This window comes from Oncorhynchus mykiss, chromosome 24, assembly GCF_013265735.2.
Source record: "Oncorhynchus mykiss isolate Arlee chromosome 24, USDA_OmykA_1.1, whole genome shotgun sequence".
Classification (NCBI taxonomy): domain Eukaryota; kingdom Metazoa; phylum Chordata; class Actinopteri; order Salmoniformes; family Salmonidae; genus Oncorhynchus; species Oncorhynchus mykiss.
Window position 1 is genome coordinate 18,072,179 of NC_048588.1, and position 16,187 is coordinate 18,088,365.

The window sequence follows — 16,187 nt, forward strand, 5'->3', positions numbered from 1 at the left end:
TAAGGCATGTTCTGTAAATGTTCACGGCATACCATTACATTTCAACATCTGTTTGGTTGTATTCTGCAATGTTTTTATTTTTTTTACTATTTGGAAAAAGCCCATATAGCTCTTCAAATAAAAAAATAAAAAGGTATTTATTTAACCTTTATTTAACTAGGCGAGTCAGTTAAGAACAAATTCTTATTTACATAGACGGCCTACCCTGGCCAAACCCTAACCCGGACGAAGCTGGGCCAAATGTGCGCCACCCTATGGGACCCCCAATCACGTCCGGTTGTGATACAGCCTGGAATCGAACCAGGGTCTGTAGTGACACCTCTAGCACTGAGATGCAGTTCCTTAGACCGCTGTGCCACTCATGAGCCCCCCCCCCCCAAAAAAACAGGCACTGACCATTTATTGTACACAGTTGTTCTACATATATTTCTGTCCACATCATTCAGTCCAGCCAGCCCAGAGTCACATCTATACAGTGTTTGGGAGTAGTGAACTAACTATACTGAATAAAAGTATAAATGCAAGATGTAACAATTTCAAAGATTTTACTGAGTTACAGTTCATATAAAGAAGTCAGTCAAAATAAATAAATAAATTACAGATACCTTTAAAATTAAAAAGGCACTCGCACATTTGAGTTATCTTTGTTGCAGGTGCATGATAACAATTGAATAACATGAGAGAAAAAAGAAGAAACCTGCACACTGCTCTTGCTTGTACCACTGCTCTTTATTAAGCCTTACGTATCAGCTTCATCAGAGCTTTTGTGAGTGTTTTTAATTTGCACTCTTATGTAGACATTGCTCCACCCACATCCGTTCAATGCATACCTTTAAAAAAGGCACGTCAATGGTACTCTGGATCTCGTCACAGTATTTCTGTGCATTCAAATTGCAATTGATAAAATGTAATTGTGTTCGTTGTCTGTAGCTTATGCCTGCCCATACCTTAACCCCACCGGCACCTTGGGGCACTCTGTTCACCACATTGACATTAGCAAACCGCTTGCCCACATGGACATACTGCCAAATTCTCAAACAAAGTTGGAGGTGGCTTATGGTAGAGAAATGCACATTATATTCTCTGGCAACAGCCCTGGTGGACATTCCTGCAGTCAGCATGCCAATTGCACGCTCCCTGAAAACTTGAGACATCTGTGGCATTGTTTTTTGTGACAAAACTGCACATTTTAGAGTGGCCTTTTATTGTCCCCAGCACAAGGGTAATGATCAAGCTGTTTAATCAGCTTCTTGATAGGCCACACCTGTCAGCTGGATGGATTATCTTAGCAAAGGAGAAATGCTTGTTAACAGGGATGTAAACAAATTTGTGCACAAAATGAGAGAAATAAGCTTTTTGTTTGTATGGAACATTTCTGGGATCTTTTATTTCAGCTCATGAAACATGGGAGCAACACATGTTGCGTTTACATTTTTGTTTAGTGTACATGTAGTTCAACTTGTAATTTAACTACATTTTGCAGCAACTTGGTGGCAGTCAAATCTATGTAGTGTTTTCAGTAGTTTATAACTTTTTTGCCATGTAGCGGTGCAGCTACAGTTGAAGTCGGAAGTTTACATACTTAGGTTGGAGTCATTAAAACTTGTTTTTCAACCACGCCACAAATGTCTTGTTAATAACAAACTATAGTTTTGGCAAGTCGGTTAAGACATCTCCTTTGTGCATGACAAGTCATTTTTCATCAATTGTTTACAGACAGATTATTTCACTTATAATTCACTGTATCACAATTCCAGTGGGTCAGAAGTTTACATACACTAAGTTGACTGTGCCTTTAAACAGCTTGGAAAATTCCAGAAAATTATGTCATGGCTTTAGAAGCTTCTGATTGGCTAATTGACAATTTGGGTCAATTGGATGTGTACCTGTGGATGTATTTCAAGGTCTACCTTCAAACTCACTGCCTCTTTGCTTGACATCATAGGAAAATCAAAAGAAATCAGCAAAGACCTTAGAAAAAAAAATTGTAGACCTCCATAATTCTTGTTCATCCTTGTGAGCAATTTCCAAACACCTGAAGGTACCACGTTCATCTGTACAAAGAATAGTACGCAAGTATAAACACCATGGGACCACGCAGCCTTCATACCGCTCAGGAAGGAAACGCGTTCTGTCTCCTAGAGATGAACGTACTTTGGTGCGAAAAGTGGAAATCAATGAAAGAACAACAGCAAAGGACCTTGTGAAGATGCTGGAGGAAACCGGTACAAAAGTATCTATATCCACAGTAAAACGAGTCCTATATCGACATAACCTGAAAGGCTGCTCAGCCAGGAAGAAGCCACTGCTCCAAAACCGCCATACAAAAGCCAGACTACGGTTTGCAACTGCACACAGGGACAAAGATCATACTTTTTGGAGAAATGTCCTCTGGTCTGATGAAACAAAAATAGAACTGTTTGGCCATAATGACCATCGTTATGTTTGGAGGAAAAAGGGGGAGGCTTACAAGCCGAAGAACACGGGGTGGCAGCATCATGTTGTGGGGGTGCTTTGCTGCAGGGGGGACTGGTGCACTTCACAAAATAGATGGCATCATGAGAAAGGGAAATTATGTGAATATATAGAAGCAACATCAAGACATCAGTCAGAAAGTTAAAGCTTGGTCGCAAATGGGTCTTCCAAATGGACAATGACACCAAGCATACTTCCAAAGTTGTGGGAAAATGCCTTAAGGACAACAAAGTCAAGGTTTTGGAGTGGCCATCTCAAAGCCCTGACCTCAATCCTATAGACAATTTGTGGGCAGAACTGAAAAAGCGTGTGCGAGCAAGGAGGCCTACAAACCTGACTCAGTTACACCAGCTCTGTCAGGAGTAATTGGTCAATATTCACCCAACTTATTGTGGGAAGCTTGTGGAAAGCTACCCGAAACGTTTGACCCTATTTAAACAATTTAAAGGCAATGCTACCAAATACTAATTGAGTGTATGTAAACTTCTGACCCACTGGGGATGTGATGAAAGAAATAAAAGCTGAAATCAATCATTCTCTCTACTATTATTCTGACATTTCACATTCTTAAAATAAAGTGGTGAATCTAACTGACCTAAGACAGGGAAGTTTTACTACGATTAAATGTCAGAAATGGTGAAAAACCGAGTTTAAATGTATTTGGCTAAGGTGTAAACTTCCGACTTCTACTGGAACTATATACTACTTTTATTTGCAAAAATATAAGATTGCCTACTTCACCAATCATTTACTTTCTTTTTCAGAATCAGACCTGCCTCATTCACACTTGAAACATGGTTGCGTTTAATGTTAAATTACTCTTTGTTACCATATGACCCCAAAGTGATAATCTGTTCTTGCAATTTGTAGAGTCTATGGCATTTCAAATTTACATAACTTCATCTAAACTACTTCATGAAAAATGTACTTAAGGGTAGCTTTAGTCTACCTTAACTTCTTCTAATGTGAAGTAATTGGTGTCTTCTCCAACACTGCATCTATAAACATACTGTAAGGGCTATCTAGGGAAGGTTGTTGAGAAGGAACTGTGGTATAGGCACTACTATAACTTACCAAAACCCATTGCTAACCCATCCTCTGGACCTGTCTGTTTTGGTTTGGTTCACTTTGATAAATAATTCAAAGATAAATATAAGTGATTCTTGTAACCTCAAGAAAATGTAGACCTGGTCGTACATTCAGCTACTTTCAATGGGATACATGCATTTCACTATGTTGGATTTATGGAATGAATGGTCGCTGTTGTAAGAATGCTGGTCACCCACGTATTGGTGTTGACCTGTTGAGACCAAGCAGGGAAGAATGAAAGTTTGTTACAATGTCAAGAATATTGACTGTACTATAGTTATGAATAGTATATATAACTAAATCCTATTAGTGGAAATTTCAATAAAACTATGTTGCTAAGCTACAGCTGACAGAGTTTGTGGGGTGGGATGTACAACACCAAGGTGATGCCTGATATATCTTTGGCAGTTTGTTTCTCTACTGTATATATTCACAAAATTATGTTTAAAATGTATAAGTATTTTTTCTGTTAAAGAGCATTCCACATGAATCACATACAGTTATTTAAAATATAAGAATGTATTAGCCATGATCAGAAGCAAAAGTGGCACAGTATCCTGGAGGTAAGTTAGTAGGATTCTCCCAGCCAGTGTGAATGGACCAGTCTCTAACTCTATGCTGCCCTGTTTGGGTGTCTGTGAGAGATCTTCAGCCACAGTGGGCATAATCATCAGTAGAGAAGCATCACTATAGTGAATGTACCACTGTCCCCATCCTTTCCTGGCTGCCTCTCACTACAACACGAGCTGTTGAGAGACAGAGCTCTGTTATGGTTGTTGTTGTGAAGACACAGCTTGACAATGCAACCAGATGAGACGTCTTGATGAGGAATGATATCAGTAAGCGAACAAAACAAAAGGCAAACACAACCGTCAGTTTACAGCCATCTCGCTCTCGGTGTCAGTCAGTGAGGAACTTTTTGACGTTGTTGTAATGGGTGCCATTTAGCGCCATGCTAGGCCTGCTCCGGGGGAAGAAGTCGGCACGGAGAAGACGATAAAAGTAGATCAGGATCATGGTGTTCATGAGGGTCATGGTAATGAGGAAGTAGCCTCCTTTGTCCATCCAGGAGTAGTTCTGGACGATGTAATACGTGAGGTAGAACTGTGCGCTGAGGCGGAAGACGACATATGTGAAGACGTTGAGGAACTTGTTGATTTGGTACAGAGGGGACGACTGCTGCGATGCTAGCTTCAGCATTAGCCTCAAATGCAAGGTGACACTGTTAACCTCCACAAAGAGAGCCACCACAGCACCGGCCACGTAGAGGTGCGAGTACAGAGAATACAGGAAGCACCAGAGCACCTGAGGAAGGGAAGGACAGAGAGAAAGGGGGTAAAAATATATACCAATGGCACTCTGCCACCTTACAGCAGTAAGGCTATTGGGATACCGTAATCTTTGCAATAGTAAAACTGGGGGGAAAACTATTTATATTGAATTTATTGAATATATTGTATGTTTAATGGATCGCCAGAAAACACTATCAACCAACTAGTGGTCTTTAGGTGTTCCAGTATGTGCCATGTTAGAGAAGTTGGGACATACATGCCCACTGACTGATCAGAGACACAGGGAAGCGCAGCTCAGTGTGTGCCTCTGATCAGTGGCAAGATACACTGTGTTGAACACAACACAGATCCCCCCCACACAATGGTGGGTGTTGTTCCCCTGCAGGGGACAGGCACACAGGAGCATTCATTTAGAATAGGCCCTCGCTGTGGCACCTTTAAAATTCCACTACTGACATATTAAAATCCCCCAAGGAGGAGTGTGATATCTCTTAGCACCATACAATATTAAAATTCCTTCACAGCTCACATTGTTTCACTTCCATAGGAGTGAATTGAAACAAAGTGTGAGCGCAGCGATCAGTCTGGTTTCACAAGGCCATAAAACAACATTTAAATACTGTTTTTCTAACCTTCATACACAATCTACCAGTAGCTGCTATAACAATTTACCTATTGTCTCTTTTTTTAAATTATCTTACCAGGTAGTAGGTACAAACTGAAACAATAAAAAGTAAATTATCTTACCAGGACATGATGAATTAAGAACTCCCAGGATCCTCTTGCGTGTCCAGTTAGGATGATGTCACCTGCATCCTGAACAAAGTATCCTGTCAAAGGAGAGTAAAAATCAATGCTTCAGTCTCTCTAGGCCTTTTGGAGTGCCCTAAATCAAATTTTATTCATCACATAAACAGGTGTAGACTAACAGTGAAATGCTTCATTATGGGCCCTTCAAAAAAATTCTGAGAAAGAAAATGGAGAAACAATAGAAAAGTAAAACGTGTAATAATAAATACACAATGAGTAACGATAACTTGGCTATATACTGTACATGGAGTATCAGTACCAAGTCAACGTGCAGATATATTACATAGCTCTTAGATACAGTATCTAATCTTAGGCCACGTTCCAATGTGCATACCAGCATACCCATTTGAGTGCATGCCCAATACATTGCTTCAATCCAAATTCTATGCAGTGTAGATATTGGAACAGAGCCTGAGATTCTATTTCTATGGATTACTTATCAAGGTCCAAACAACGGATGAAGGCCATCTAAATGGTTGATAACAGTGGTACCAGAAAGAAATGGTCAGGACTTCCCTGTCCTATGTACATCAGTGTAGAGAAATATATTGAACTGTACTGGCATAGTCCATCCTAGTTATCATATGTATTACACTTGATAGGCAAACACAGAGAAACCGCTTTAGACTGGATTTCAAAATGAGTGTTGTGTGAACCTCTATACATGCCAAACTGTCTCAATGGAACGGAAGGTTTGTGGTTGTCAGGCTGGCTCTCCTTAGACCTGCATGCATGCGAGACACACAGAATAATAACACCCAACACTAGTCACATCTTGTCATCGCATCTTTCAGCAGTGCTCTTGACTGCTGGGTCTTTAGGGGATTAGTTTTGGTGCCCAGAGCGATCTGAGGGTGTGGCCCATCCCCTATTTGAGCCCGGTGAGATGGGCGGATCTGCATTGTTCATTCTCTCAACCTGGCTGCCACTTAAATGTGGGAGAGTATCTAGTTTCCCAGGATATACCAGCTTTTACTAGAAAAAAAGGGAGGGAGGGAGATAGTATAGTATGTTCTGTGTGAGCAAGTGCTCCGAATTCATTCCATGCCTTTTAACTTATTTTTTTTATTTGATCAAGCCAGACTGAAGCCTTTTAACAAAGTTCAACATTGGAGTGAGAGTCTCAAAATAGCATGTTTACAGATTCTCCACGATGAACCCTACTCTCCCATGCCAGTGGTGGTCAATGTTCATAGTTCAATAAAGGTGAACTGGGAATGAATGAACTATTTCACACACAGCTCTTTTAGCAGCCATCTTAAAGGGGTAGTGACTGACCTGATGAGATGCAGATGAGTATGTAGGCTGGGGCCGTGTAGAAGGAGTGAATGTTGGTTGCCATCTCAGGCCAGATAAATACACTGGAGAGGACAGGGATACATGGTTATGGACAGTTAGGTCTGAGTTCTTCTCATTCAGACGCACATGGCTCACTCCTGTAGCAAATGGTTTCCCAAACTCAGTCCTGGGGCCTCCCCTGAGTGTAAAAACCAAAACGTGCATCCAGGGGAGGCCCCAGGACCAAGTTTGGGAAACCCTCCCGATGAAGCACACACTTAGTATCACTATCTGGTAACATATTCTCCTGCTTCTTTATGAGATGATACATGCCTTAACAAGGTCTATAGCAAAGTCTATGGTAAGACATAACATTCCCTTGTTATTGAGTAACCTGGTGCTTTCTAGCAGGTCAGGGTAAACATGTGTATGGCAATAATCAGTGAACTACATGAACAGCTTGTCCAAGCAGCTTGTTGAATATAGCTGCTTTCACTTTCTTATGAAACAACTGTTGATACATCTGTTAGTACACTATATTGTATAGCCTGCCAATGTATGTATGTGTTGTAGTCAGCTAGCTATACAAGTAGCATAGCTATAAAAAAAATATTTAAAAAAGAATGTATACTTGTACTACAAAAACAATGTGTGTAACAATTAAATAACAGCTTTTACTACAGTCTAGCCAGCAGGTATTTCCAGTTCACCTACTTGCTCTCTTTGAAATAGGCTACTTCACAAGCTTATGATTGAATCGTAAAAATAAAAAAAATGTCTATGGCGTGACACTAAGGTAGGCTAATTGACTTCGGTGGATTCTCAAGAATTAGGCTATTTTTCTAATGTCAAAACAGATGTGCTTTCTAAACTGCCACAATCTGAATCTGATTAAGGCGCCATTGTTGCTGACTCAATATTTGGCTAACCTCTGACACATATTGATAGTTATTAACTACAAAGGGGAACATTTACTGCCCTAATCAGCTACTCCAAACTACAAGCATGACATTAACACATCACCATGCTCATCTAGACCACAGCCTGTCGTTTTCAAATGGTAACAAATTAGTGATAGTGGGCAGAATAAGCAAGGAGGTGGGCAGAGCCAAGCACGAGCTAGCGAGATCCTACTGGTGTGTTCTAGCATACATTTGCATATTTCCATTAGGGAATGCTTTCTCTGTGAAGTGCGTGTGTGCAATAACTCAATTAGCCTTTGCACTCATAACTAGCACAATTTCTAAAACCTTTGGTAAAGTCTACAAAACTCAGTCCACTCTGTTCGTAACAGATTCTAGTTTTGTGAAAAGAAAACTGTAGAGATCAAATGTTTCGTCGTTGAGAAAATTTGCACAATGTCGGACAAAATCCATCTCATTCCATCTTCCATATTTGGTAGTGAGTGAAAACGCCAAGCGGATGCTTCACATTTATATATCTGTCTCATTGTTCTATCTGTGGTATTGCAGAGCTCAACAAGTATTTATTTCCCGAGGATGCCATTTTGTAAACTGTACTGTGGTATTTAACTCCCCACTTGAGAATGCCTTAGTCTCCCCACCCCTTCCCCGGTCTCCCCCATCTCCCCCGCCAGTGAGTGTTACTGCTCTGCACCACACACCCTTAAATAACACAACATCATGTGGATGCACTGTGAATGAACAATGGTGTCCCAGTGCAGAGAGTGACTCACCAGGTCACAGCCCAAGTCCCTGTCAGGAGAGAGTGAACCATAGAGACCGAGAGGTTCCTCCACTTCCAGGAGCGGAAGTCATCCACTGCCACCACTTTGGGAACAGGCAGGTTCTGTAGTAGTCGGTGGGCCACCCGGAACATCAGAGCGCACACCAACACAGACAGTCCAGGGTGCCGCTGCAACACAGGAAGCAAGGCCTCCATTTTCTTCTCCTATCCCTCTCTCTCTTTTTACTCTCTTCTTCCTTGTTCTTCGTTTGTTTCACGTCAGCTGCTTATCGCCACGGCTCTTCTAACACCTCCACGGTCGTCCGTTGGCGAGTACGTGTGAGGGGAGATTTCTCCTCAGGACAGTCACAGCTCCAGGTGTTTGAAGGGAGTCAATGTTCTAGATATGGTATTTCCCCCTTGTGCTTTCAGAACTACTCACAGAGAATAGGTGCAGCTTGTCTCACGTTTCACACTTCCTAGGCTCAGAGGGAGGCAAGCTAGGGCTCCCTTAAACAGCTCATTCCAATTCCACAGATTTGTTCCCCCTCTCGTAGTGTGTTGCCACTCAACCAGTCTGTTCGTGTCTGACTGTGACTAGAGGGAAGGGGGAGTGGTGTGGGTGGTGGCCTACTTCCAGAAAACCAGAGAATCAAGGGAGGGGCCACTCATCTTACTTCACAAAACACAAACAAGAAGATTGAACTATATGACAGGGCTAAAAACATTATCAGGGTATATATTGTTAACTTACTATGAAACAATGTTCTTTGTTTCTATGGAAAATTATCACCATCACAGATCAGGCTGTATAAAATGTCAATTTATGAGGTTTGATACAAAGAAGGAATTTCTCAACTTCAATTTAATTTGTTAGCCAATGAGAGCACAGATCTGAAACAAAATAATTTCTCACTAAAATGTAAATACAAATCCAGCAACTAATTTGTTTAGACTAACAGATAACTTTGAAAAGACTGAAACTCGATTAGTGAGAAACTGTGCTGCTCCATAAACCACTGTCTTGTTCTCCCACCACTTTTTCTATAAACAGAGCACACACTCCCCACAGCTGGCCTCTCTGGCCCCTATGTGGGAAGGGGAAATGGAAGTGAGGAGGAGGGTAGAACAGTGGCAACATCCCAGGGCATGCACACTCAAATCAAATCAAACGTTATTTGTCACATGCACCGAATTCAACAAGTGTAGACCTTCCCGTGAAATGCTTACTTACAAGCCCTTAACCAACAGTGCAGTTCAAGAAAGAGTTTAGAAAATATTTACCAAATAAACTAAAGTTAAAGATAATAAAATGTAACAATAAAATACCAATAACGAGGCTATATACTGGGGTTACCGGTACAGAGTCCATGTGCGGGGGTACAGGTTAGTCGAGGTCATTTGTACATGTAGTTAGGGGTGAAGTGACTATACATAGATAATAAACAGCGAGTAGCAGCAGTGTACAAGACAAATGAAGGGGGAAGGGTCAATGTAAATAGTCCAGTGGCACATTAATTGTTCAGCAATTGTATGGCTTCGGGGTAGAAGCTGTTAATGAGCCTTTTGGTCCTAGACTTGGCGATGTAACTTTTGCGATGCGGTAGCAGAGAAAAAAAGTCTATGACTTGGGTGACTGGAGTCTCCGTTAATATTTTGGGCTTTCATCTGACACCGACAAGTATTTAGGACCTGGGATGGCAGGAAGCTTGGCACCAGTGATGTACTGGGCTACACGCACTACCCTCTATAGCGACATATGGTCAGATGCCGAGCAGTTGCCATACCAGGCAGTGATGCAACTGGTCAGGATGCTCTCGGTGGTGTAGCTGTATAACCGTTTGAGCTCTCTTCACGACTGTCTTGGTGTGCTTGGACCATGATAGTTCATTGGTGATGTGGACACCAAGGAACTTGAAACTCTCGACCCGCTCCACTACAGCCCCGTCGATGTTAATGGAGGCCTGTTAGGCCCACCTTTTCCTGTAGTCCATGATCAGCTCCTTTGTCTTGCTCACATTGAGGGAGAGGTTGTTGTCCTGGCACCACACTTCAAGGTCTCTGACCTCCTCCCAATAGGTGGTCTCATCATTGTCTGTGATCAGGCCTACCCCTGTTGTGTCATCAGCAAACTTCATGATGGTGTTGGAGCCGTGTTTGGACACGTAGTCATGGATGAACAGGGAGTACAGGAGGGGACTAAGTACACACCCCTGAGGGACCCTGGTGTTGAGGATCAGCGTGACAGACATGTTGTTGCCTACCCTTACCACCTGGGGGTGGCCTGTCAGGAAGTCCAGGATCCAGTTGCAGAGGGTTTGGTCCCAGGGTCCTTAGCTTAGTAATGACCTTCGTGGGCACTATGGTGTTGAACGCTGAGCTGTAGTCAATGAACAGTATTCTCACATAGGTGTTCCTTTTGTCCAGGTGGGAAAGGGCAGTGTGGAGTGCATTTGAGATTGCGTCATCTGTGGATCAGTTAGGGCGGTATGCGAATTACAGGCCTCTCTCATCTTTTTAAGTGGGAGAACTTGCACAATTGGTGGCTGACTAAATACTTTTTTGCCCCACTATACATATGAGATGAGTAATGTAGGGAATGTAAACATAAAAGTGGCATAGTTTAAAGTGGCTAGGGATACATGTATTACATAAAGATGGCAAGATGCAGTAGATGATATAGAGTACAGTATATACATGTACATAATCTAGGGTATGTAAACATTATATTAAGTGGCATTGCTTAAAGTGGCTAGAGATACATTTTTTACATCAATTTCCATCCATTTCCAGTATTAAAGTGGCTGGAGTTGAGTCAGTATGTTGCAGCAGCCACTCAATGTTAGTGGTGGCTGTTTAAACGTCTGATGGCTTTGAGATAGAAGCTGTTTTTCAGTCTCTCGGTCCCTGCTTTGATGCACCTGTACTGACCTCGCCTTCTGGATGATAGCGGGGTGAACAGGCAGTGGCTCGGGAGGTTGTTAGTCCTTGATGATCTTTATGGCCTTCCTGTGACATCGGGTGGTGTAGGTGACCTGGAGGGCAGGTAGTTTGCCCCCGGTGATGCGTTGTGCAGACCTCGCTACCCTCTGGAGAGCCTTACGGTTGTGGCCGGAGCAGTTGCCGTACCAGGCGGTGAAACAGCCCGACAGGACGCTCTCGATTGTCCATCTGTAGACGTTTGTGAGTGCTTTTGTTGACAAGCCAAATTTCTTCAGCCTCCTGAGGTTGAAGAGGCGCTGCTGCGCCTTCTTCACAACGCTGTCTGTGTGGGTGGACCTATTCAGTTTGTCCGTGATATGTACGCCGAGGAACTTAAAACCTACTACCCTTTCCACTACTGTTCCTTCGATGTGGATAGGGGGGTGCTCCTTCTGCTGTTTCCTGAAGTCCACAATCATCTCCTTTGTTTTGTTTTGTTGACGTTGAGAGTGAGGTTATTTTCCTGACACCACACTCCGATGGCCCTCACCTCCTCCCTGTAGTCCATCTCGTCGTTGTTGGTAATCAAGCCTACCACTGTAGTGTCGTCCGCAAACTTGATGATTGAGTTGGAGGCGTGCATGGCCACGCAGTCGTGGGTGAACAGGGAGTACAGGAGAGTGCTCAAAACGCACCCGTGTGGGGCCCCAGTGTTGAGGATCAGCGGGGTGGAGATGTTGTTACCTACCCTCTCCACCTGGGGGTGGCCCGTCAGGAAGTCCAGTACCCAGTTGCACAGGGCAGGGTCGAGACCCAGGGTCTCGAGCTTGATGACGAGTTTGGGGGGTACTATGGTGTTAAATGCTGAGCTGTAGTCGATGAACAGCATTCTCACATAGGTATTCCTCTTGTCAAGATGGGTTAGGGCAGTGTGCAGTGTGGTTGCGATTGCGTTGTCTGTGGACCTATTGGGGCGGTAAGCAAATTGGAGTGGGTCTAGGGTGTCAGGTAGGGTGGAGGTGATATGTTCCTTGACCAGTCTCTCAAAGCACTTCGTGATGACGGAAGTGAGTGCTATGGGGCGGTAGTCGTTTAGCTCTGTTACCTTAGCTTTATTGGGAACAGGAACCATGGTGGCCCTCTTGAAGCATGTGGGAACAGCAGACTGGGATAAGGATTTGAATATGTCCGTGAACCCACCAGCCAGCTGGTCTGCACATGCTCTGAGGACGCAGCTGGGGATGCCGTCTGGGCCTGCAGTCTTGCGAGGGTTAACACGTTTAAATGTTTTACTCACGTCGGCTGCAATGAAGGAGTGTTGCTTGCCTCGAAGTGAGCATAAAAGGCTTTTATCTCATCTGGTAGGCTCGCGTCACTGGGCAGCTCGCGTCTGGTTTTCCCTTTGTAATCCGTAATAGTTTTCAAGCCATACCACATCCAACAGCGTCAGAGCCGATGTAGTAGGATTCAATCTTAATCCTTTATTGACGCTTTGCTTGTTTGATGGTTCGTTTGAGGGCATAGCAGAATTTCTTATAAAGGTCTGGATTAGTGTCCTGCTCCTTGAAAGTGTCAGCTCTAGTCTTTAGCTCGATGCGGATGTTGCCTGTAATCCATGGCTTCTGGTTGGGATATGTACATAAGGTCACTGTGGGGACGACGTCGATGCACTTATTGATGAAGCCGATGACTGAGGTGGTATACTCCTCATGGCCATTGGATGAATCCCGGAACATATTCCAGTCTGTGCTAGCAAAACAGCCCTGTAGTGTAGCATCCGCATCATCTGACCATTTCCGTATCAAGCGATTCACTGGTACATCCTGCTTTAGTTTTTGCTTGTAAGCAGGAATCAGGAGGATATAATTATGGTCATATTTGCCAAATGGAGGGCGGGGGAGAACTTTGTATGCATCTCTGTGTGTGGAGTAAAGGTGGTCTAGAGTATTTATTCCTTTGGTTGCACATGTGGCATGCTGGTAGAAATGAGGTAAAACTGATTTATTTTGCCTGCATTAATGTCCCCGGCCACTAGGAGCGCCGCTTCTGGATGAGCAAATCTTGATCCATAGAATTTGGACTAAAGTACACTGCCCCTACTCTCATCCTCCTTTCACAGAATAACCTTCACAAGGTGAACGGGGGCCTCCTGAATGGCCAAGATTGTGTGCACAAGGTAGGCCTACTTAGAAGCCCCACCCTTAATTACAATTGCACACACCTGCTGCTTACAGGGCAACAGATGTGCATTCATAACAGATTTTATAAGGGCAAATAAAATAAAACCCATAGAATAAAAAGGAAAGTTGTACATCTTCCTAAGTCTGAGGGTGTTTTCAACCTTCCAGACATGGAATTGTATCAACTCCCTACCCAAGGCTTTTATTTGCGACATTTAGTTAAATGCACTAAAGAGGAGCAATGGGTACATATTGAAGTTGCTCATGCTCATCCCCAGAATCTTTTCAAGTGTCTATTTTCAAAGGATAAAGCTCTGAACATTAACAACTTCATAGTTAAGAACAGTGTAAATAATATGGATGAAAATTAAATGTATTCTACAAGAACCAATATCACTCCCTAAAAACACAATCCTATGGAACAATCCTTGGAAAGCTTTTCAGAATTCACAGATAAATTGGTCTGCATGGAAAACTAAAGGCATAGAAACCATAAATGACTTGGTAATATGAAATACATTTATTTCCATGACAGAATTAAAAAGCATTTTTTTTTATTTTACCTTTATTTTATCTAACTAGGACTGACCAATGTAGATATTTCAAAATACACGCAACCTAAAAAAGTTTCATATCAAGACATCAGAAGAATCTGAGGTTATCTTATTTGAGTCAGATAAGGATAATCATGTGATAGGTCAGATACGCTGTATATACAAAACCTATCCAACAGACAATCTCTTAGAAAAAAAAATGATTGGAACCCAGACCTAAAAAGAACTGATATTGGCATAAAATGGAGGGAATGTTGGAGCATGACTAAAGAAAGTACAGTTAACATACATGTACGCTTAATCCAGTGTAAACTAATGTATAGAATTTATTACACAAGAGACAAAACTTACAAATTCTACAGCACAACGGCAGTCATTCCTTAACTGCCAAACTAACAATGACTCAATAATCTATGCTTTCTGGGAATGCTATGAAATCCAAAACATTATGGGCAGAATGGAACAGAAAATGTAAATATTGACACTAATACTTTATTGTTCAATTTGAACGAGTGCATTAGGTCATTACATTGATAAGCGTTATACGGGCCCAGGTGACAGCAAACCCACAAGTGACGCAAAGTTTGAAGGGAAGTTGTTGCATTGTGAAGAGGATGCCGCTGAACATGGATAAATTCGGAAATGAACCACTTGGGGGCACTTCATGCTTATGTCTACAGGACAAATATTTTTTAAACTCACTTTTAGAGCTTTTAGGCTTAGAGGAATCCTTTTGACAGGTATAATTAAGTGTTGTTATCCATTTTTACATCAAAAAGAGGGCATGTAATAAAACAATGCAGTTATGTTTTTATTCATCTTGTTTGATCAAGGTCTACTGTGTGTCTGTCTGATGAGGCAACCCCACACCTGTCCTCAGTCAACTTCATGGATGAGCGTGCCCTTCTCCAATCGAACAGTAGGCCTAATCTGCGCCTCTCTGTAATTTTGTCAACAAGGACAAATAAATGTTCGAATTTTCTTGCATGTTTTAATTGAGAAGTCAATGCGTTTTTATCAAAAGGAATCCATTTTGCATGGGAACAAAACAATAGTGATTTCTACAAGTGCTTAATTACATCACTTTTGTTTTGAGACGACTTCCCAGTGGGTTTTGAAATGGGCATCTGGCTCACACCTGGGAGTCAGCCCGGTTTGGCAGTTCCAAATCGCATGCAAATGACCTTTCAGACAATGCATAACAAGCCTACACGGGCGCCCGGACTGGATTAATCGACCCCCACCATACTTAATACAGGCTCCAGTAATGTAGCGCAGGGCCAGGATAGAAGTAAGGTAATGTGGTGCCCACAACATGCTCATAGTCAGGAAGGTACAGGAAGCAATTGATTAAGTCGAGTTGTGGCGATTTCATGTTCTCAAGAGAACTCAGACAGTGTTGTTTACCAGGAGGAAGGTGAGGTATGCTTGAGATTAAATGGGAGAAACTTGGAGAGGGTGGGGACCTTCAGGTTTTTTGAGGTATATTTTGACACTAGACGTTCTGGGCAGAACACATCGAGAGAGTGGTGTAAGAAGGTGCTAAATGTGATGTCTGACGGGGAAGGAGAGGGGGGCTGGGCGTTCCTAATTGAAGACCATGTATGTTGTATTGATCTGATCTTTAGTAGACTATGGCAGTATAGCGTATGGTTCTGCAGCCCACACCTCATTGGAAAGGCTAGATGTCATACAGGGGCAGGGACTCAGAATATGTAGTGGGGTGTTTCAGGCCTCCCCAGTGGCTGCACTACAGGTGGAGATGGAGGATATGCCATTGCTGATTAGGAAACATCAGCTGGCAATTAATTATTGGGTCAAACTACAGTGACATGCGGTGTCTCTTCCTGCGAAAAGGATTTTACAGACATGCTGGGAACATGAGCGAGGACAGAACACAA

General features: G+C 42.6%; 1 protein-coding gene across 1 annotated transcript; it reads right to left on the bottom strand.

Moving 5' to 3' along the window:
• Window positions 1-3,037: 3,037 nt before the first annotated feature.
• On the bottom strand, window positions 3,038-9,247 carry LOC110503909 (TLC domain-containing protein 1). The gene is made up of 4 exons (XM_021582545.2): window positions 8,641-9,247; window positions 6,945-7,027; window positions 5,604-5,686; window positions 3,038-4,869 (listed from the first exon to the last, which is right to left on the bottom strand). Exons 1-4 carry the CDS (start codon window positions 8,844-8,846, stop codon window positions 4,465-4,467), a joined length of 777 nt encoding a protein of 258 aa, XP_021438220.1. The 5' UTR covers window positions 8,847-9,247; the 3' UTR covers window positions 3,038-4,464.
• Window positions 9,248-16,187: the final 6,940 nt, after the last annotated feature.

Bases quoted from the DNA above. Each gene is read 5' to 3' on its own strand.
- LOC110503909 (XM_021582545.2), bottom strand. From the start codon at position 8,846: ATGGAGGCCTTGCTTCCTGTGTTGCAGCGGCACCCTGGACTGTCTGTG. The intron at 5,687-6,944 runs GTCAGTCACTAC...CTCCTTTGACAG, and splicing joins ACTCATCTGCATCTCATCAG to GATACTTTGTTCAGGATGCA. The intron at 4,870-5,603 runs GTAAGATAATTT...TCCCTTCCTCAG, and splicing joins TCTTAATTCATCATGTCCTG to GTGCTCTGGTGCTTCCTGTA.